We start from the raw sequence: 23908 nt of genomic DNA on the forward strand, positions 1-23908 counted from the left end.
GCCATGACAGACCACACAACTTCCCCTTAACTTCTCAGTACAGTTTCGATTTCCAGCATATCATATGTTTGCTGTATTTTGAAAGCCAATTGACAGACTGCTTGACAGCTCCAGTATCTTTACAGTTATTTATCAAGTGTAGTGAGGTCAGCTATAGTTTCTGCGCACCTTTATCCTTTTTACATTCTGGTGTGATATGACTAGCAAGCAGAAACACCCATTTTCCTTCTTACCTTGAGCCATATTTTATGAATTGGATTTATTGTGCACACACACTAAGACAAAAGACCCATTGGATTTTGTTAGGGTGAGCCATAGATCAGTATGACTGAGGCCATGTCCACACTACTATTTAAAAATTCACCTTTCATCTCCACTACACTGGTGTTTTTAACCCACACAAACAGACTTTTGAATATGCTCTTTAGAGTCATATTTGTCTGAAAACACTGGACTTAATAGTAGCAGTGTAGATGGGTGAATATGGAGTTTTTGTGATGTTCCATCTGTTGGAATGACTGATGCAATGCATTTTATTACTACATGCATTACAAAATACATTCTCATAGTGCGCTGCAAACATTAGCACTGAGGTCTACGTTGATTACTTAGATTTCAAGCAATCTTAGATGGGTAGCACACCTAGTTGTCCTAATATTGGGACACACATTAAAATAAGCAATTTTCAGTCATGCTTTTTTGTGTTAATGATGATTTTTTGCTATTAAGGTGTTTGAACTTTTTGCCATGACATTGTGATTATAGAATATTTGTCACTACTCTTGTTTGTCTTCCCAGTAATGACTTCTGGCCCATATTCATTACTTAAACAATCCCCATCTTTCCCAATCACACAGAGTTAAAAAAGAATGTCCTATTTAGCAGTCTGATTTGTTAGCACTTAATATGTTGCACTTCCCTGATTGGACCCTGCTTATTACAACATCTCATTCCCTTATTGGTCACCCCTCACAGATGAAAAACATATTCCAACATAGTAAACACAGAGCTGTTGATATCCATGGAGCTTGTGGTGTTGCATATCTGCATGCGTATAAATTGCATTTTTAGTGCAGTTTGAATGATTTACGAGCAAAACACAAATAATTTACTGGTTACATATAATTTAAGTATCGTTTTAGTGTGGGTGGAGATAGTTTCATAAATAATGTGAAAATAATAGTGTGGACAGAGGTAGTTTTCATTTAAAAATGTCTTTATAAAATGAAACCGTAGTAGTATGGGTGTAACCTAAGGTTGTCAGACTACACAAGTGGCACTGATTCAAACATGCTTGGACAGTCCCCAAATCTCTTAAGATTATGTAAATTAAGCCAACAACAGAAAATCACAGAAAAAGTTGTGCAGTGTGATGGTGCTTAAACGGGAATTAAATCTGCATACACAAACTTGCCAGTAATTTTTAGGTGTAGCATTCATTTACAAAATCTTAGTGACATCCCCAGCCACTCGTTTATAGTGCTCTATGATGAAACTGGGCAAAATCAAACATGCTTAATTTTGTTAAAAGTCATGGGACAGGCCCTTGTGTGTGAGAGAGAGAAACAAGCGAGTGCTCATCTGGAAGTATAACATGTACAATGCAGCCCAAGGAAAGAAGTAAAATGGATTTTTTTTTTTTTTTTAGACTACACCAGTGTTTCCCCACCTTGGTCCTGGGGGCACACTGTGGCTGCAGATTTTTGTTCCAACCACATTCCTAATCAGTGACAACACCTGATAGCACTGATCTCATTTAATTAGCTGTTTTTTTTTTTTCTTTTCTTGTATTCCACATTCAGAAAAGCATAGCAGCATGATTTTTACATTTGTAAGACATTTAGAAATGTTTCTGCTATTGCTGTAGATTTAAATGCTTAACTCTGTTTTGTTGATTTCATTATACAGTGGAACCTCAGTTTGCAAGTAACTTGGTTTATGAGTGTTTTGCAAGAAGAGCTAAAATTTTTAATAAATTTTGACTTGATAAACAACCAGTGAGGTCTTGCAGTACAAGTAGTATGTGTACGCTTTGTCTGCTGAATGTCATGTGATCACAACTGAGCTGATGGTGGTTCTCTGTCTTGCTGCGGGATTGTGGGCAATCGTCTCCTATTCTCCATCTGAGTAGGCGTGTCTCACTCATATAGTCAACATCTGTACGAGCGTATACTGTTTATTGCAGCATTGTGACTGTGTGTGTGTGTGTGTGTGTGTGTGTGTGTGTGTGTGTATGTGCTGTGACGTGTGAGTCCCCGTCTTGCACCCAAAACACAAAGCTGAGTCTCAGTACTTTAGCAACACCAGCTTTATTCAACTTGGAAACAGCAACAGCGCAGTTATTTATTGTAGCGGGATCTGCCGCTCTCCTATACACAGACACAGCAGTCAGGCAGAGTCGAGACAAAGTAGTAGTGTGCCCTGCGCATTTATAATGTTCCTTGTTTCTTGTATCACCCATCGACGGCAGGCACTTATAGCATGTCCGCGATCTTTTTGGATCCGCTTTTACGACGAACTGCTACAGCGCTGGGAGACTGCGATTGATTTGGGACGCTCTTCCGCGTGTCGTCCCGTTGTGTGGAATCCCACAAGAGTTTAGAAACTCGTTCACACCAGCCATGATTCTTTTCAAAGGTAAAGTGCAGGTTAATTTGTTTTATGTATTATGTATTATTTATGTACTTTGTATTTTGTATTAATCATTTTTATATGGATAGTTTTGGGTTGTGGAACGAATCATCTGAGTTTCCATTATTTCTTATGGGGAAATTCACTTTGATATACGAGTGCTTTGGACTGCAAGCACGTTTCCGGAACGAATTATGCTCGCAAACCAAGGTTCCACTGTACTTTGCCTTTTCTCTGTGCAGTTTTCCCCCTTCGTTGTATCTTAATAATGACAATTTAAAACGAGCAGATCAGACATGCTGGCAAACAACACTGAACAAAAGGCTGCAAATACTTTAGAGTCAGACCCACTAATTAGTAAATAATGGATTAATTAAACCGTTAGAACACCTAGAAAAGTAGAATGAAAATCAAGATGAAAATACTGTTAAAAAGAAAAACAATACATTATTCCTATATAACTGTTGGGCACATTTTAATATTTTTTTTTTGGCAAACTTAGTTTTCTAATTTCTATATTGTTCCCTAAACACAGAACTTGGGAAATATCAGTTCACTTAATTAGCCCAGGAGTTCGATTAAAAACAGAAGCTTGTTGGAAAAAAAACCTGCAGCCACAGGTGGTCCACAGGACCGAGTTTGGGAAACGCTGGGCTACACAAACAGAAGAGAGGCTTGTCTGCCCAATGTCTGTCTCATGTTTGTCTGTTAAATCAGAATGTAAAATATAAACGGATGTGCTAAGACTTCAGCTGAGCTCCACATTCCTGGAAAACAAGCTGTCTTGTAGCCAATTAATTGTTGTCAAATTAGGGAGAAAATGGGGAAACTTGCATAGATTCTGCTGAATTCTGCTTCATGCACCATACACTTAACCTTTGGAGAGAACTGGACAAAACTTCAGTCCATTGAGACATCTGTTGATATACACTACAACTGTGCCTCTCAACCATTCTGGTGTTGTGACTCACTTTTTAACCCATGTTAACCATGGGGTCTCATTTGGTGAATCGAGTACAATTGGCAGAGCAGTATCGGGCGCAATAGTTGAATTGTCGACCAGTTATGAGCCACTACCATTTAAAATAAATAAATAAATAAATAAGCAATTGCTACCTGTAGCAAAGTGGTTGTTTCTTGTGGATCGACAGTTAAAATGACAACTCACTGTCAACAAGTTTTACTTGTCAGTGTCCCTATCTTTGTAAATTTCTGGGCCCTTGGCATGTTTTTGTTGAGTTTTTGGATCTACTATAGGTTTTAGAGTTTCAGATCACTTTAATTGAATAAACTGACTTAAAGGAATAATGCACAAAAATATATATTTTTATGTGTTACTTACCCCAGTTCTAGTGAGGTTGGGAGCATGTACTGATACAGCACATTGCTGCACCCACCACATGACAAACCACCTGGATTGGGATCCCAGTGCAGCCATGAAACAGCGTGAGTTTTTTTCTTTTTTACGGTGGCTGGAGTGCCAATCCTGCCACCAACCACTAAGCTTTCCCTGCACGTTGGAGGACCTGCTACCAGGGCTGGATTTAAAGTAATGTCATACCCAGGACGAAGCAATTGCATGTTAAGGGCATTGCTCAAGGGCCCCAATGGAGTAGAGTCACTTCTGGCATTTATGGGTTTTGAACCAGCAACCTTCTGATTGCCAGCGCAGATCCCTAGCCTCAGAGCCACCACTCTGCCCCCCAGTTGTAGTGGTGGGCAAGAATAATTTTTAACCTCATGTTTTCATGCAGACTGGAGAGAAAGGTGTTTATAGCATAGTAGAAGGCAAAAGAGACCAGTGCTGTATGACAGCAAGCAATGTGAAAGAAAAAAGGAGGAAACAAAAACCTGTTTCTCTGGTCACATAATCCACTTGTCCATTACCCAGTCCAGTCGTATGCTCAAACTGTGCAAAGCGAATGCTTGTTAAATGGTTGCTTCTAGAATCATCAGTGCACAAATAAATGGGAAACTAAAGTTATATGGGAAAGACTTTTTGAATTGAAGACAGGACTCTTGATCAATAAATGAGGGAGTAGATTAGAAATATTTTTCTCAGCCACCACTACGAAGTACATGGGATAAGTAATGTAAAAAATATCATTTGTAGTTTACATATATAAAATCTAATATATACAGTACTGTGCAAAAGTTTTAGGCAGGTGTGAAAAAATGCTCTAAACAAAGAATGCTTTCAAAAATGGAAGTGTTAATCATTTATTTTCATCAATCAACAAAATGCAGTGAATGAACAAAAGAGAAATCTAAATCAATTCAATATTTGGTGTGACCACCCTTTGCCTTCAAAACAGCATCAGTTCTTCTAAGTACACTTGCACACAGTTTTTGAAGGAACTCGGCTGGTAGGTTGTTCCAAACATCTTGGAGAACTAACCACAGATCTTCTGTGGATGTAGGCTTCCTCACATCCTTCTGTCTCTTCATGTAATCCCAGACACACTCGATGTTGAGATCAGGGCTCTGTGGGGGCTATACCATCACTTCCAGGACTTCTTGTTCTTCTTTACGCTGAAGATAGTTCTTAATGACTTTGGCTATATGTTTGGGGTCGTTGTCCTGCTGCAGAATAAATTTGGGGCCAATCATACGCCTCCCTGATGGTATTGCATTATGGATAAGTATCTGCCTATATTTCTCAGCATTGAGAACACCATTAATCCTGACCAAATCTCCAACTCCATTTGCAGAAATGCAGCCCCAAATGTTCAAGGAACCTCCACCATGCTTCACTGTTGCCTGCAGATACTCATTATTGTACCGCTCTCCAGCCCTTTGACAAACAAACTGCCTTCTGCTACAGCCAAATATTTCAAATTTTGACTCATCAGTCCAGAGCACCTGCTGCCATTTTTCTGCACCCCAGTTCCTATGTTTTCGCACATACTTGAGTCACTTGGCCTTGTTTCCACATCTGAGGTATGGCTTTTTGGCTGCAACTCTTCCATGAAGAAAACGTCTGGCCAGACTTCTCCGGACAGTAGATGGGTGTACCTGGGTCCCACTGGTTTCTGCCAGTTCTGAGCTGATGGCACTGCTGGACATCTTCCGATTTCGAAGGGTAATAAGCTTGATGTGTCTTTCATCTGCTGCACTAAGTTTCATTGGCCGACCACTGCGTCTACGATCCTCAACGTTGCCCATTTCTTTGTGCTTCTTCAAAAGAGCTTGAACAGCACATCTTGGAAACCCCAGTCTGCTTTGAAATCTTTGTCTGGGAGAGACCTTGCTGATGCAGTAGAACTACCTTGTGTCTTGTTGCTGTGCTCAATCTCGCCATGTCATGAAACTGTCTTCCACAACCTCACCTTTGTAGCAGAGTTTGGCTGTTCCTCACCCAGTTTTAAGCCTCCTACACAGCGGTTTCTGTTTCAGTTAATGACTGTGTTTCAACCTACGTGTGACATTGATGATCTTTAGCACCTGTTTGGTAGAATTGGTTGATCAAACACCTGACTAGAATCCTACAAAATCCCTGACTTTGTGCAAGTTAACCTATAAGAATTGATGCTGGTTTGAAGGTAAAAGGTAGTAACACCAAATATTGATTTGATTTAGATTTTTCTTTTATTCGCTCACTTTGCATTTTGTAAATTGATATAAATAATGATTGTTTATTGTTATTTCTGAAAGCATTCTTTGTTTACAGCATTTTTTCACACCTCCCTAAAACTTTTGCACAGTACTGTATGTGTGTATAATGTGTAATAAATATTTGTGTGTGTATGTATACGCTTGGGTGTATAAGAGAGCACACTTCACACTTCATATGCTTCACATAGTTCGAAGTTAAAGATGAATAACTTTACAGCCCTTAATGCATATTGGGAAAGTAAGTTCAACATTTGTGTTTAAACTCCTCTATTACCTTTTTTAAAATCTCCCAAACCCGAGTATAAGGAGGTTTGTGCTTGCAGATCTGCAGTGAGCCAGCCACAGAGGACGATGGGATTGAGAAGTAGCATTCTTGAGTATATCATCTGCCTGTGTTGATTGGTTTAACTGTACAGCGTGTATCTATCTTTAAAACAGGAAAAATGTTTTCTATGCAAAATGAAAGTTCTGAGAGTTGTACTGTGACCATTTTTTTCCCCTTTCATTGTAGTGCTCCAACACCAGTTGAAGTTCTTCTATTTCCTAAAACTAGGCACTCACTGAAAATGAGCCAGTGGATTTAGTATTTATATGTGATCATCAGTGAAGTGTAGAGCACCTGGCCAGGAGCCAATCCACCATTGCAAGAGCTGACTTTACAAAGACATGGGTGTAGGCCTTGCACCTCCGGCACCTTTTGTAGAAAAGGCAGTGCCCTTTGTCTGCAAAATAGTTTTGAATTTCATTAAATCCCTAACAATGCCATGTTTTGTTTTACCATGTATAGGTTGTTCAGTTCCTCTTTTCAGTGCTTAAATAATTTGTCAGTTACAGAAATGTCACAAGTGTATATGGACACAGCAATAATAATAATAATAATTCTTTGCATTTATATAGCGCTTTTCTCACTACTCAAAGCGCTCAGCAGTTGCAGGTTAAGGGCCTTGCTCAAGGGCCCAACAGAGCAGAATCCCTACTGGCATTTACAGGATTCGAACCGGCAACCTTCCAATTGCCAGTGCAGATCCCTAGCCTCAGAGCCACCACTCCGCCTGCCAATCTCATGAACCCATTTTTCAAGAACACGTTAACAATGATATAAGTCTTTTATTCTTGTATCCAGTGTACTTTCAGTAGGACAATTTGTTTTTTTCAGATGGTATTGTCATTGCAATTTAGGGTTTGTAAGGAAAGAGATCAGAACTCCTTACATGTTTGAGTGCAGAAATTGATGAACCTCTGCGTGTTTGGGAATCATGACGGTACACCAACTGGATGAGTTGTGAAGGTGGACCTGTGTACTCACAAAGCTGTTCTTTTCTCTTTTCCCCATGCAGAGATATCATGTCTATTTACAAGGAGCCACCCCCAGGCATGTTTGTAGTTCCAGATCCCCATGACATGACTAAGGTAAGCGAGTTTAATTTCAAATAAGTTTTTTGTGGCGCTACCCAGTGAAATCTGGAATAGTGAAGGCTCATGTGGATTTATGCTGCTTTGTTTAAACTTTTTCCCTCTTTTTTTTATTGTTGTACTGCTGTTTTAATATTTTTGCCAGATAACTGTAAATGTGTACAAGTCTTTAACAGAAGCAATATAATGAAACAACCTTATCCTATTTGTAGTTTACATTGTTTCTTAATGACTGCTCATTTGCCTGCCTTATAATATAAACCAGTGTGCCAAATAAAAATTTCACTGTGCTCTGTGCATGTGGTAATTAAATCAAACTTGATCTTTATGTTTTGAGATTTGTCTTCATGTGAATTGCATCTGAGCTTTCAGCTATGATCGAGACTTTTAGTTTAAAAAAACTACTTCAATACAGGGGTAGATGGTTAAAAAAGGCAACCTAAAACTTTATGTAAAGATACATTTGTTGGAGTGTCTTCCTATTTATGCAAATAAATCACCAAGCACAAAGTAGGGAAGGTTATAACTTAAAACATTAAAAAAAGTATATTCCATAAATCAACATTCAGTGGGTGTTTGCCCTCTGTAGCATGTATGCAAAAAGCAAACTGCAAGCAAAAATGTGCTGCTGGGTTTTAAAATCAAATCAAATCAAAATCTTTGTCATTGTAGCAATGAGACATTTTTAGGTGCAATTTTCCAGTGCAGAAAAAAAAAATAAAAACCAAAACCCAATTACTCAAGTTACAACTATCCATCCATCCATTATCCAACCCGCTGAATCCGAACACAGGGTCACGGGGGTCTGCTGGAGCCAATCCCAGCCAACACAGGGCACAAGGCAGGAACCAATCCCGGGCAGGGTGCCAACCCACCGCAGGACACACACACAAACACACCCACACACCAAGCACACACTAGGGCCAATTTAGAATCGCCAATCCACCTAACCTGCATGTCTTTGCACTGTGGGAGGAAACCGAAGCACCCGGAGGAAACCCACGCAGATGCGGGGAGAACATGCAAACTCCATGCAGGGAGGACCCGGGAAGCGAACCCAGGTCCACAGATCTCCCAACTGCGAGGCAGCAGCGCTACCCATTGCGCCACTGTGCCGCCCTCAAGTTACAACTAAAATAAGGGAATAAAATAAGTATCCAAAATTGTCCACAACAGCAGAACAATGTTTTCCACTCATACATATATACATAAATTATATTGCACTTGTCCCTTATCTAATGTTAACTTGAAATGAAGGTGTACTCGGTCAGATTGACCACTTAGCAGCATTCAGCATGGTGATGGCTGAAGGATAGAAACTGTTTCTCAGTCTGTTTGTCTTAGTCTTTATGGATCTGAAACGTCTGCCTGAAACAATGCATGTCCTGGGTGTGATGGGTCCTGAAGAATTTTCTTGACGTTCCTGAGATAACAGGAACTATGTAGTTCTTCTAGTGAGGGGAGAGGACAGCCAACTATCCACTGGGCGACCTTAATGACCCTGTGGAGCTCTTACTGTGCAGCTGTAGAACCAAGCACAGAGACAGTAGACCAGGATGCTCTCTGCTGTGCAGCGGTAAAAGGACACCAGCAGTTTCTCAGGGATGTTGTTCCTTCTGAGCACCCTCAGGAAGTAGAGTCTCTTTTGGGCCTTCTTCACTACCTCAGCAGTGTGTGTTCCCCAGGTCAAGTCCTCCCTAATAGTGACTCCCAAGAAGCAGAAGTCTGAGACCCTCTCCACACAGTCCCCATTGATGATGAGTGGCTGGATGTTGTCTGCCTTCTTCCTGAAGTCCACAATGAGCTCCTTGGTCTTGGCTGTATTTAGGAGCAAGTTGTTATTCCTACACCACGTTGTTTAATAGCAGTAAGGAGACAAATCATGGAATAGCACTTGGTGTTGATACTAACATGAGATGTTATTTGTAGGTCTGTGATGAGCCCACAAAGGATCACTACAGCTCCCTTTTCCTTGCATGGCCAATAAAATCACTGTCTTATAATGACACTTCAAAGCCTATAAGAGAAAAAAAGATAAAATACAATTATAAAAAGTAGGTTCCTCCAACAATGGCAATGTAAAAAAGAAAGTCACAAAGACAAACAAAGTTGACAGTTCCTGTTTTATTTACCAAAACTAAAGGCTTCTATGATGTCACATGTCCACATGCAGGCTCAATTGCTCTACACTATAGCTTTGCACAGACATGCTTGCTCCCCTCAAAGTACACAATAATAAAAATCACCACGTTTACTCGACGATGTTGTGGCCGTGAGGAAAAATGACCTGCGTCTTTAGAGCACCATAACAACATGAAAGAGATAAATGGCAAAGAATGACTAAAACAGACTTGCATCTGGTGGTTTAATTGTCTCCGTACTTCCTCCAGCCAAGTTTTAATCCATGGCCTTTTGTTTTCTCAAAGCCCCCTTGATGATGATGATGTGTGTGTAAAGGAGTGCTTCTAGGTTTCCATCCCAAGTGCCCTTCCCCTTAATTTCCACCATTTTTACTTTTCTGTTTAGTTTCAGCAGATACTTTAATGAAAATTCTCTGTCATCCTTTGCAAAGGACATTCAAGTCTGTGGTTAGCTGTGCTGAGTTTTAAGATTGATTATAATTGTAACTAACTTCTCCATTATTAACATGCAAAGATGGATTTTTTTCCCTTTAATTATGTGAAATCAATAGGTTAAATCAAGACAATTCTTCACTTGGTAAAGGGAATTGTAAGATAATGCAGAACTTCGGCTGACCCAAAGTCTGAGTTTCTTTATGTCTTCTGAACCTAAGCTTACTGTATGTGCTTCTGGGATTTTGTTCAAGCGAGCCTTGTATTTTATTTTATTTTTTTATTTCATAGTCATATTTCCCCCTCTTTTCAACTCTTTGTTTCTGGATCAGATCCACGCACTTATCACTGGGCCATTTGACACCCCCTATGAAGGTGGCTTCTTCCTGTTCCTTTTTCGATGTCCTCCAGACTACCCAATACACCCTCCACGAGTAAAGCTCATGACTACGGGAAATAACACAGTCCGCTTCAACCCCAACTTCTACCGCAACGGGAAGGTGTGCCTCAGTATCTTGGGGTAAGTGAGATTTCTGGTTTGTAATTGGAATATAAAAAAGAAACTCTGAGTGCCAGGAATATAAAAAATGTATAGAGGGTAGGAGAGGATTTAATTCTCATGGTAATGACGTTATTTCATTGAATTCTTTCTTAACTCTTTGAGGGCTGAATATTTTTTCAAAAAAACTTTCTGAAAAGCAATGGTTTCACACAGAAATCTACATAAAACATCTGTTGCTGCATGCTGTGGCTGCCAGTTTGCGAAGAATGTGCAGTAGGTTTGTTGCCAGGCTGTCTTCGCGTGGCTGGGGCAGCAGCAACGATCATGGTCACAGTGCATTGCAATGTGGTTTCTACCTAATGTCATTGTTAAGTGGCAGTTCTACCTGGTGAACATTGTCAGTACCACAATTAGCTGGGGACCATTCAGCTGAAGCTGGAACCTCACATTTGTTTTCAGTCACTTGTATCAAAATCAGAGTCCTACAAGTCATAGTCCAGTTCAGAGATAATAGGCAAAATGCTGTCGGCGGAGTATTTTGCTTTACCCATTCGCTTTGATCACTCGCCAGATGTCAGTCCCATTTTTGCTATTGTTTGCGCCTTGCTACTCACGCGAGTACAGGAAATCTCGGTCAAACCAATGAATTTAATGTTCCTTCAGACAACGAGAGTCCAACTAAAACATAACAGTTGGTTTTGTCACAGTTTACAGTTGATTACCATCTTCAACTCCTCCTTTTGACAAAAGTTGACATCAGCCCTGAAAGAGTTAAAAGAAATCTACATCAAATAGTTGGTAGGATTTCCATTTACACTCTGCTGAGTGATTGTTCTTGATTTACGTTTTTCTGGCTGTTAGAAGTAAAAAAAAATGAAGAGAAACAATAGACAAGGTAAACAGCCCTAAAAATAAGGAGAAAGAAGTGACGAATTTAAGACAGCAGAGAATGTTACTTGCCAGAGAGAGTTACTCAGGGTTACACAAAAGAACCTGAGAGGACTAAGGCAACAAAACGTTTGTAGAGGGAGAAGCAGTGTGTAGATGGGAGATATTGAATGTGTGGAGGTGAATTTTAGATATTGTCAGTTTATTAAGAAGACATTGAGAAGTTGTGGCTAGGAAACTGGACTCTAAACTACAAGTCTGCTACCTTTAGCGCTCTCCCCTGACTGACCATGTAACCCCAATCCAGTTAGTGTGCCTGCATGTGGTCCAAAAGTTTAACAATGGGTAACCAATTTTACTGTCCTCAAATCTTGTAAATCATTTTCAGTAAAGGCTTCTGAGAGATATGAATAATATAAAATCATGAGGTGATTAACTGAAGATGACAAGTGAGTATTGATAGAGAAAAAGAAAGGAAAACCTGTGCATCCGGGTGATAAGAGAAACCTTATAACAGGAAAATAAATGTCTTAAGAAGTAAATCTAAGGAAGTAGTCCAAGCACAGATACTTCAAGCACACCACATCCATGTTGAGTTTTTCTAAAATGGCTACAGAAAGTTATGTCATGAAATGGAAGAGGACTGTTTTAAAGAACAAAAGACAAACCAGCTTTTGAAATCAAGACAAATTGTGGAGTGTGATAATCTTGTCATTACCTGTTGGGATGTCAAGGCAGGGAGACAGCTATTTGGTGGAGCGTAGCTGGACGTGTGAGACATCTTTATAGTGATGAAGGAAGAAAAGTCTTCAGGCCAAATTCTGTAAACTCTGAACAAGAAGATTCAGGAGGGATTTAAAGGAAGTAGGAGACTCCACCGATTTATGTTCCGATAAAAAGATGTCTTCAAAAACAGGAATGAGAATGAAGAAAGGAAAGTTTTCTAAGAAGGAGTAATTTTTTCCCATCTGCTAAAACACTTTTAACTAAATGCAGCTGCTTGGTGGCATAATGAAGAATAAAGGTTTGTTCAGACAGTAGTAATACAAACCATCATGAGATTTAAAAAAAGAGGACACAAGTTACAGTTGAGCAAAACAAACACAAGACATAAGAGTAGAAAGAAAAAGTATGGAGAACAAGGCACCGTTCAAGTTACGTGACTGAACCAAGGTCTTCCTTTTAGCAAGTCACAATTCTAACCGAATCTTACCTTGTTAATGTTCTTCAAAATGTGTTTAGATGGGGTACTCTTGGCTATCTTTCGTTACTGCATCATGTAATTTTGAATCCACCCACTTGTTTTGTATAATTGCTATATTGTGGTAACATTGCTGACTATTGCATTGCTCTGCCATCTTCAAATAATGTTGTGAAAATTGGCCTCAGTAGTATTAGTGCTTTAGCCTCTGGTGAAGAACTCTCGTTATGTCCACTGGCTATTTGTCAGATATATCCTTGAGTTAGCAATAATTTTAACTTTGTTTGCAGAACATGGACTGGGCCTGCCTGGAGTCCTGCTCAGAGTATCTCATCAGTGTTGATCTCCATACAGTCCTTAATGACAGAGAATCCATATCACAATGAGCCTGGCTTTGAACAGGTAAGGCAGGAGCAGAATGAATGTGGTCGGACACATACATATGGAGTTAGAGGGTGGAGTTCATGAGGTCATAAACTATGGGTAGATGTTCTTTTTGGGGGCTTGTATGGGTGTTGCATTTTTGTCATGATTAACAGAATCTCTGTGATGATTTCTAAGACCTTCTTGTCAGGCTATATTTAAGAAGAAAGTGAAAGATCATATGGAACTTTAATGCCAGGCTTATAAGTTTGTTCTTTCTAAACCAAGCAATCAATATTGTATTTTGCTGTCATAGAACTGTACTTGAATGCAGTTTTTATTTTTCAGGAAAGGCATCCGGGTGATAGCAGAAATTACAATGAGTGTATTCGTCATGAAACCATGCGAGTTGCAGTCTGCGATATGCTGGATGGCAAGTGTCCTTGTCCTGAGGCCTTGTGGTGAGTTTCTGGGATGGGCACACAACTGTCAAGGAAAGAAAACTGTACATGAAAAGTCTTTATACTTATTTATATGTATAGTTTATATATATATATATATATATATAATAAAATTATAAAATCGTAAGCCTAAAAGTGCAACGACTTTATGTCACTTTTTTGTCACGCTTTAATTCGGGCTTATTTTAAAACCTACATATAGATGTTCGGTATCATTCTTTTCAGAATTTATTGAACTTTAATGTGATGTTGTTAGATTTTCAGATTATTATTCCGTTTTTAAATTATGAAATAAAAAATATCAAGAACTCGCATCCTGTGAGTTGAGACTTTGTGCCAAAAGATTTAACCAGGCCCTGGGACGGAAATAAAAGACAAAGAGTAGGACAGCTGCTGTACAGGCTTTTAAATGTTCAAAGTGCCATGTGAGATGCAGATCACACGCCTGGGGGTTGGCGAGCGAAGCGAGCAGGGGAGGAAACCCCCTAGTACAGTTGTGCTTGAAAGTTTGTGAACCCTTTAGAATTTTCTATATTTCTGCATAAATATGACTTAAAACATAATCAGATTTTCACTCAAGACCTTAAAGTAGATAAAGAGAAACCAGTTAAACAAATGAGACAAAAATATTATACTTGGTCATTTATTTATTAAGGAAAATGATCGAATATTACATATTTGTGAGTGGCAAAAGTATGTGAACCTTTGCTTCAGTATCTGGTGTGATCCCCCTTTGCAGCAATAACTGCATCTAAACGTTTCCGGTATCTGTTGATCAGTCCTGCACACTGGCTTGGAGGAATTTTAGCCCATTCCTCCGTACAGAACAGCTTCAAAAACATTCTTCCAATAGCCTTCTGGTTTGTCCACATGATCTTTAGCAAACTGCAGACGAGCAGCAATGTTTTTTTTGGAGAGCAGTGGCTTTCTCCTTGCAACCCTGCCATGCACGCCATTGTTGTTCAGTGTTCTTCTGATGGTGGACTCATGAACATGAGCATTAGCCAATGTGGGAGAGGCCTTCAGTTGCTTGGAAGTTACCCTGGGGTCCTTTGTGACCTCACCGACTATTACACGCCTTGCTCTTGGAGTGATCTTTGTTGGTCGACCACTCCTGGGGAGGGTAACAATGGTCTTGAATTTCCTCCATTTGTACACAATTTGTCTTGACTGTGGATTGGTGGAGTCCAAACTCTTTAGAGATGGTTTTGTAATCTTTTCCAGCCTGATGAGCATCAACAACTCTTTTTCTGAGGTCCTCAGAAATCTCTTTTGTTTGTGCCATGATACACTTCCACAAATATGTGTTGTGAAGAGCAGACATTGATAGATCCTGTTCTTTAAATAACACAGGGTGCCCACTCACACCTGATTGTTATCCCACCGGACTCGAATTTCACCTTCAAACTAACTGCTAATCCTAGAGGGTCACATACTTTTGCCACTCACAAATATGTAATATTCGATCATTATCCTCAATAAATAAATGACCAAGTATAATATTTTTCTCTCATTTGTTTAACTGGTTTCTCTTTATCTACTTTTAGGACTTGAGTGAAAATCTGATGATGTTTTAAGTCATATTTATGCAGAAATATAGAAAATTCTAAAGGGTTCACAAACTTTCAAGCACAACTGTATATGTATATGGCTATATGGCAAGCTGTATCAACATTTATAGATATCTCATAGTGTCTATTAGGAAATTTTGGTACTCTTTATTAATCCCAGAGGGGAAACTGTCTTATCATGTGACCTTTTGCAAATGCATTTGAGATATCTCAAATATATGTATGTGTGTATTTTGAAATGTCTCAAATGCAATTCAAGATATCTCAAAATTACCTCCTGTAAAGTTGCTTATGCTTTCAATATGGCTTCCTGACAATTTTAAGATATCTTGAAATTAATTTGAGAAGTTTCAAAATGGGCAGAAAGATATTTAAAAATGTCTACACAGTGAATTGCTTAACGGCTGTGGTATATCTTGAAATACATGTCCAGTTAATATTCTTGCAATGTTTAACTTTTCACAGTTTTTTTTTTTTTTTCATGCAGAGTTAAGAATATTTGTTTCATTATTTTTTTGTCCTCCAAGTGCTTTATTTATTACATCAGTCAGTTTACTTAACATCGCTCCATCCTTGAGTCCCATGTTGCCAAGACAAGCTCAGCCCCCATGACCACGAGGGGGCTTGAGAATGCTTGGTGTTTTTTCTAAATGTTATAGTGGAATTACGTTGTCATTTTTTGTCCTTTTTATAGGAGTGTGATGGAGAAATCTTTCTTGGAGTACTATGATTTCTATGAGGGAGCATGCAAGGAAAGGCTGCACTTACAAGGACAGACTTTACAGGTACTGAGTGTCTGATTAATTGGGGATATTGTAAATGGAGGATCATTAATAGGTTGGATAAATTAATTGTCAAAAGTAACAAATCAATGCTGCATAGTACAAGGACAACACACCACTTTTGTGGTATTACTTTACATTTCATGTCATGTAGATGTACTGATGCCTGTCGCTGCATTATCAATGGATATACCAAACCTATAGGCAGCATGCTGGATTAACCTCAGTATCACAAGCTGTAGAAAATGGGCAATGTTGCAAACCCCACCTTAGGTGAGGATGTGTGGTTTACCTGGGATACTTGATACATAACAAAATTTTAATTATAAGATTAAGACATTAATGTATACACAACCTGAAAATTCTGTCGTACATGTATGCAGTGTTCCCTCTAAGCTAAGTGCATGAGTGATTGCTCATATATTTTAGACGCGTCACTCAGATTTTTACATGGTTACTCACAAAAAGACCAGACTTTCAAACAAAATTAAACTATAAAAATGAATTAAACTAAATCCATAACTGGGCCAATTTTAAACAAGTTTCAAAACAGAATTGCACTATGAAATGGACTGTGTTCTTATTTCTGTGTCTAAGCACAAAACATAAAGAAAGTTCAAGTAAGCACATTGAAAGAAACTGTGTATTAGGGGTTTAAGACGGATTTGCTGCCTGAAAGTTTTGTTAAAATGGACTTGCTGCATAGTGCCGGACAGCATGTGCTTTTGTGAGGAATTTTTATCCACTTGGCGATGTTTGATGTCGTTTGCAAAAAAAATTTTTTTTATATTTTATTGAATTTATTAAACGCAAGTAATGTTCCACACAAGCAAGTCAAACTTGACAAAACTAAATTCAATTCAATCCCCACCCATGAGAAAGAGAGGAAGGCCAACAGCCAGAGTAAAACTTTTAACAGTAGAAAAAAGGGGGAGAGAATCCTTTCCTCAATATAAATGCTTATTCTAAAATGTTATTAATTAGATCCTGCCAAGTTTAAAAAAAAAAAAAAAAAAATTTTGAACAGATCCTGTAAGTGAGAATTAGATTTTTTCCAATTTCAAGTAGTATATGACATTAGTTACCCACTGATTTAAAAGACGTGGGCTAGGATTCTTCCAGTTGAACAAGATAAGTCTACGTGCCAATAGTGAAGTAAAAGCAATTACAGTTTCTTTGTCCTTCTCCTCTTTAAGACCCCCTGTGAGCCCACCAAACATGGCTGTTAATGGGTTAGGAGGGATTGTGTCTGAAAGGCATTTAAAGATTTGGGTCCAAAATGATGTTAATTTGGCGCATGCCCAAAACATGTGACCCAGTGAGGCCGGAGCTCGATTGCAACGTTCACAGGTTGGATTTTGCTCTGGAAACATTTTAAGCGAGACAGATGCGCTCGATGTATAATTTTGAGTTGAATAATTGTGTGCTTCGCACATACGGAGCTCGAGTGAATTCTCTGCATTGCTACCTTCCACTCCTTTTCTGAGATGTTGAGTAAGAGATCCTTTTCCCACTGTCCTCTTGGATCTTTGAAAGGGAGCGACTGTAAAATGGTTTTATATATTTCAAAAAATGCTGTCTGAGACCTCGAAAACAGAGCAATATTTTTTCCAGCATAGTGGGAGGTGAGGAAAACCGGCCAGGTTCTGGTTAACGGATTAGGAAGGATTGTGACACCAAGGCTTTCTGATAGCCATTTAAAGATTTGGGTCCAGATGTTAATTAGGTACATGCCCAAAACATGACCTAGTGAGGCTGGAGCTCGATTGCATTGTTCGCAGGTTGGATCTTGCCCTGGAAACATTTTGGAAAATTTTATACAAGACACATGTGTTCAATGAAAGATTTTAAGTTGAATAATTGTATGCTTTGCGCATGTGGAGCTCGAGTGAATTTTTTGCATGGCTTCCTTCCAGTCATTTTCTGAAAATGTTGAGTAAGAGATCTTTTTCTCACTGTACTCTGGGATCTTTGAAAGGAATGGACTTTATGTTTTTATATATTATAGAAATGTTGTCTGAGTGTTCAAGACTGATCAATATTTCTTTCGTATTAGTAGTAGGTGGAGGTGAGAAAAATTGGGCAGATTTTGTTTAGCAAAGTTTCTAATTTGGAAATTGTGGAAAAATTGTGTTAATGGGAAGCTAAATTTGGAGTGTGATTGTTCGTAGGATGCAAAGACGTTATCTTTGTACAAATCTCTAACTGATTTAATCCCATACGTTTTCTAAACATTAAAAGTTGTGTACGTTTGAGAGGGTGGAAAAAGGTGGTTATCGAGCAGAGGTGCCACAGATAAAAGCTTATCTATCTTGAAGGTCTTCCTACATTGGTTCCATATTCTGATTGAATGAAGCACAATTGAGTTGTTAGTTTATTGATGATAACTTGTATTTACAGGGGCACAAAGCAAGGAATTTAAAGAAGCACTTATTTTATTTCTTATTCGGACCAAACCCTGTGTGTGTTCATCTACTTGTGTCAATATCCAGGTTTTTATAGCTTTAGCCGTTTGCAAAATTTGCTTGAAAATGTCTTGCTATATGGTTGCGTGACATGGGTGCTATCCAGTGACCTGAGACGAAGACTGGACTCATTTGGTACTGTGCCTCTCCAGAAAATCCTTGGGTACCGTTGGTTTGACTTTGTGTCGAATGAGTGGTTGCTCATGGAGTCCCGAATGAGGCGCATTACCTGCATTGTGACGGAGCGTCACTTACGGCACTACGGCCATGTGGCGTGTTTCCACGAGGGTGATCCAGCTCATAAGATTCCTCATTGTTGGGGACCCGAGTGGCTGGACCAGGCCAAGGGGGTCGCCCACGTAACACCTGGCTTCGGCAGATAGTCATTTCCGGAGGGTGGGACTGGACCTCGTTTCTGCCTGGGGGGTTGCCAACCGGGTTTCGTCGTTTAGTGGGTGCAGCAATGCACTGTACTGGTGCATGCTTCTTAACTTGACCTCAGACAAAGCATGGAGCGACTTGAAAGCAGACCATCTCCAATAACATTTGAACCAGAAATCTCTTTTCCGTTCAGTCCCAAAACTTAACCCAATCAGAAGTTTTGTTTTTGAAAGAAATATTAACAGAATCTACACAAGAACATGAAGACGGTGAAGTGCTTATGCAGCAAATTGATTGGTTGGTCTTTGTTAAGGAAGGTTTCTTTACACCTGCAAATCTAGAAAATCTTTCATTTGGATTTGAGCAGATGAATAGGCTTGTCCTCAAATACTGCACTCTCTTAAAGAAACACTGTAATTCCTTTCAAAGGGATCTTTGTAAGCAGCATCCAGAGTTTCAAAATACTGATTAAGGAAATATCAGAAACTGGAACTGTAAAGACCCTTTCAGATTTGGTTAAATTTACTAAGCAACCGGAATACTTCAAGGAGTTATTTTCACTTTTGGACATTTGTGGCACCTTCCAGGCATCAAGTGCTGAGTTTGAGAAAGGATTTTGGTCAAATTAACAATATAAATAAAACTGAAATTGCTAGGATGTTGAACATTTGGAAAACTTGATGAGAATTAAATTGTTGGTCAAATTAACAATATAAATAAAACTGAAATCGCTAGGATGTTGAACATTTGGAAAACTTGATGAGAATTAAATTGTTTTTAAATTCTGGGTAAGAGTGTTAATATTGATAGTCTATATCTTCCGAAAGCCAAAAAAGGTCAGAAGAGAACATTTTGAATAGCTAGTGAAATGGGGGGAAGACGATGCAGAAAAAGTGTCATTTCAACATGGTGGGACTGAAATGTATGCAAATCCCCCTAAATGAAAGTCTGTAATGTGCACTTTAATCATGTCGGAATTATTTGATTTGTAATTTTAAAATGTGGAGCAGAGAGGGAAATCAAGGACAATTGAGTCTTTGTCCCAAACCTTTTAGCTGGCACTGTATTTGTTCACAGTAAAGCATAAATGGCTATTTTTCCTGAGAACTCAAGCATTTTACTATTTTCTGGAGTAACATTCAGTATCTGCATACTTCCATTTCTTCTGTTAATTTGTCAGCTTTGAGAGGTGACGTGATTTTTTGTATACTTTTGATTTTGTTAAGTGTACTGTTTGACAGGATTATTTGTCCACCCAGGGTGGCAATCCGCATCTTTGTAGGTGGCCCGAGTCCTCCTCACATACTGGAGACATCCAAATTGAAAACTCAGTATTATAATAAGTCAAGAGCTGCTATTTAACAGACTATCTGAGGAATTCTGAATAATACTTTTGACTTTGTTTTTTCTTTTATTTCATAAGGACCCATTTGGAGAAAAGAGAGGCCACTTTGACTATCAGAGTCTACTCAGTCGTCTTCAAGCCATCCAGCAGAGGCTCAAGGAGAAATGCCAGGACGAGAATGACTTAGACACAGATTCGGACTCCAGCTCCTCAGGGACAGACCCGGACAGTCAAGGCAGTTCCAAGCCTTAAGCTGCTTGGAGTGAGGCAAGAAAAAGAACATTCTAGAACAGAAAGCTTTGTTGTTTTTCCCCCCCTTTCTTTCTTTAAGAAGCAGACTGTTCTAACTTCACCACCTTATGAAATGTTCCTCTAAGAAGGCACAGACGTGGTGAACCTCAGTAGCACAGTTTATGAAAACCATTATAGTGAACAAGAGGAAAGGAACGTTGACGTTCCCCACAGGCCTGGAAGCAGTGGAGGGGGAAAAAAAAATAAAGCTCTCGGGGTGGGGTGGGCTGGGGGTATAGCTCTGGAAGGGAGAGCACTGGGATGTGTTTGCCTCCAGTTGTTTTTGGGACATCAAACCAGGAAAGGCCAGACGAGGGCAAGCAAGGATGAAGTCAAGGGCTTGAAATACTTTGTCTTTTCACACTCTTTCACTCTCTCTGTGTCTCTTTCTTTCCTACACCAATGTCAGATTCATTAAAATTTTGCCTGGGAGCTCCAAATTGTCTTGACATCTTCAAAGAGCAGGACCCATTGATGTTTTTAATAAGAATTGCTTAAAGCGTCTACGACAAGCAGCCTCTGTGGCAGTATGCTAGGTATTTTTTTGTTTTTTTAATAATCCGCCAGAAGAAATTACAATAGCAGTTTATTTATTTATTTTATTTTTTTTGCAATCTGAAATTAAAAATTAAAAAAGAAAAAAAAAATGCAAATTAAGGTAAGGACTGTGTTCTCCAGTAAGACCCAATGTCAATTTCCCCCTAATGTAAAAAGGGTTACCTGTCTCAAAGACAACAAACTAAGAAGTTGCACGCAGGACAATTCTAGTCTATTTGTTTAGTGACATCTCTATCCATCCATCCATCCATCCATCCATTTTCCAACCCGCTGAATCCGAACACAGGGTCACGGGGGTCTGCTGGAGCCAATCCCAGCCAACACAGGGCACAAGGCAGGAACCAATCCCGGGCAGGGTGCCAACCCACCGCAGGACTAGTGACATCTCATGTTCTTAAAACACAAGCATGTCTTTTTGTTTTTAACATGAGGCTGACCTTATTAAATATGAAGGTTGGCTTAGTAAAGCCATACAAATAAAGGCTAAGGGTATAAGTGGAACTGACTTGAGTACACAGCCATGCATCACACCAATAATTTGGATGTATTCATATTGTGCTGAATAAATCCTGCAGAGTGTGGGCGTCTGCGTGTTTGTGGAATAAAGACAAGAACAACATTGGGAGATTGTCTTGAAGTTGGAATATGGAGTTGTACTTGAGGGCTGGGTGCATTGATGCCTTTGTGGCCCTCAGTGACATATTCTAGTTTTGGTTGTACGCTATGTACACACATGCACATACTATTTTATCCCACCATTCAGCTCACATTTCCAGACCTATACAGTGGAACCTCAGTTTGCGAGCATAATTTGTTCCAGAAACGTGCTCGCAGTCCAAAGCACTCGTATATCAAAGTGAATTTCCCCATAAGAAATAATGGAAACTCAGATGATTCGTTCCACAACCCAAAACTATTCATATAAAAATGATTAATACAAAATATAAAGTAAAAATACATAAAACAAATTAACCTGCACTTTACCTTTGAAAAGAATCATGGCTGGTTCTAAACTCTTGTGGGATTCCACCCAACGGGACGACACGCGGAAGAGCATCCCAAAGCAATCGCAGTCTGCCAGTGCTGTAGCAGTTCGCTGTAAAAGCGAATCCGAAAAGATCGCGGACATGCTATAAACGCCTGCCGTCATCAATGGGTGATACAAGGAACATTATAAATGCGCAGGGCACAGTACTACTTGGCCTCGACTCTGCATGACTGCTATGTCTGTATATAGGAGAGCCGCAGATCCCGCTACAATAAATAACCGCACTTTTGCTGTTTCAAGCTGAATAAAGCTGGTGTTGCTAAAGTACTGAGACTCCGCTTCGTGTTTTGGGGTGCAAGACGGGGACTCGCACGTCACAGCACACACACACAGTCACAATGCTGTAGTAAACAGTATACGCTCGTATGGAAGTTGACTATATGAGTGATGCACGCCGTCTCAGATGGAGAATAGGAGACGATTGCCCACAATCCCGCAGCGCGAGAGAGAGAACCACCATCGGCTCAGTTGTGATCACATGATGCTCGGCAGACAAAGCGTATACATACTACTTGTACTGCAAGACCGCGCTCATTTATCATGTCAAAATTTATTAAAAATTTTAGCTCGTCTTGCAAAACACTCGGAAACCAAGTTACTCGCAAACCGAGGTTCCACTGTATATTTAAATCGTGTCCACAAGCAATTTCACTTCTTGGATTTTAGATTTTTTTTTTTTTTAATGAATTCTAATGTTCTCCTAATTTGTCTTACATTTTTGTACATCTAACTTATGAACTGACACCTCGACATGTGATCAGGTAGTTTCAGTATGGCTAAGATGCTTGCATACGTGTGCCGAGGGTAGCCTGTATTTTTCAGTCTGTTGTTTCACTTTAGTCATGAGTAAATTAGAAAATTTTGGACACATTTGGCACTCGGGTAACTTAAGTAGTGACGTCCCAGGCCGCATAGCGCACGACATGTTTCCATATGGACAGAATACAAGCGTGTATTACTTTATTTTACCTTATGTTTTAAATCACTCTCCTTAAGTAAAAAGGCAAATCAGTACAGTTGACATATACGCTACCCCCAATTATTTTGGAAGTTTTACAGGACACCATGTGAAACTCAAATCACCACTATCTTTGATTTTTAATTTCTTACATGTCCCTTTGTAATGTAAAGAAATTACACTTCATAAAAAATGTTTAAAGTTGTTAGAGCCACGTTTAGCCTTAGGAAGGAGGCCCATGCCAGTTCTGAACAGCTGGCACTAACACTGCACTGTATAATAAAGATGAATGTGCCACAGTCTTAACGCATCGTTGTTATCAATTTAGTGTTGAAGGGGTAGGGTGATCAGCAGCTGACAGCAGGACTGCACAGCTGCTGTCATCTTGAGAGGACGTTCTCAAACCTGCCTGATCAATTCAGGATTGCAAGAGACCCAACACTATCATGGCAGCATTGGATGCAGGCTGTACGGCCCACTCATACACTCCTCTGCACTTGCACATACGTAGGCTTATTTACTGTAATGACCTGACAGGCACAACTTTGGAATGTGGAGGTGTCTGCCAACTCTGATACAGACAGTAGCCAGGCACAGGGTTCAATCTTAATCAATGAGGCGACAGTGCTGACCACTGTGTTACTGGGCCCACCCTAATCTGTCTTACTTGCCAACTAATGCAGTTTGTAAGGCTCCAGTCTCTGTGCTCTTGACTTGGTTTGACCAGGTCGGAGGACATTATGTGACTTATCATGAGATCGTCAAGTTTGGTCTTGGAGGACCACAGTGATTGCAAGTTTTTGCAGCCAGCCAACTTCCCTGATTTACAGCAACAATATGAAAAATTGTGATGGGTGGTCAT

The 23908-nt window shown here is 39.5% G+C and overlaps 1 protein-coding gene across 1 annotated transcript in view; it reads left to right on the top strand.

Annotated features, from left to right (window-relative positions):
* Positions 1-23345, top strand: part of ube2z (ubiquitin-conjugating enzyme E2Z) — a 38652-nt gene extending 15307 nt beyond the window's left edge. Inside the window, exons 2-7 of the mRNA XM_028818734.2 lie at positions 7584-7656; positions 10565-10752; positions 13114-13225; positions 13535-13647; positions 15913-16003; positions 20270-23345. Coding sequence (XP_028674567.1) covers positions 7584-7656; positions 10565-10752; positions 13114-13225; positions 13535-13647; positions 15913-16003; positions 20270-20443 — 751 coding nt within the window. The 3' untranslated portion in view covers positions 20444-23345. The remainder of the gene's footprint in view (positions 1-7583; positions 7657-10564; positions 10753-13113; positions 13226-13534; positions 13648-15912; positions 16004-20269) is intronic.
* Positions 23346-23908: the final 563 nt, after the last annotated feature.

This window comes from Erpetoichthys calabaricus, chromosome 14 (genome assembly GCF_900747795.2).
Source record: "Erpetoichthys calabaricus chromosome 14, fErpCal1.3, whole genome shotgun sequence".
NCBI lineage: Eukaryota > Metazoa > Chordata > Cladistia > Polypteriformes > Polypteridae > Erpetoichthys > Erpetoichthys calabaricus.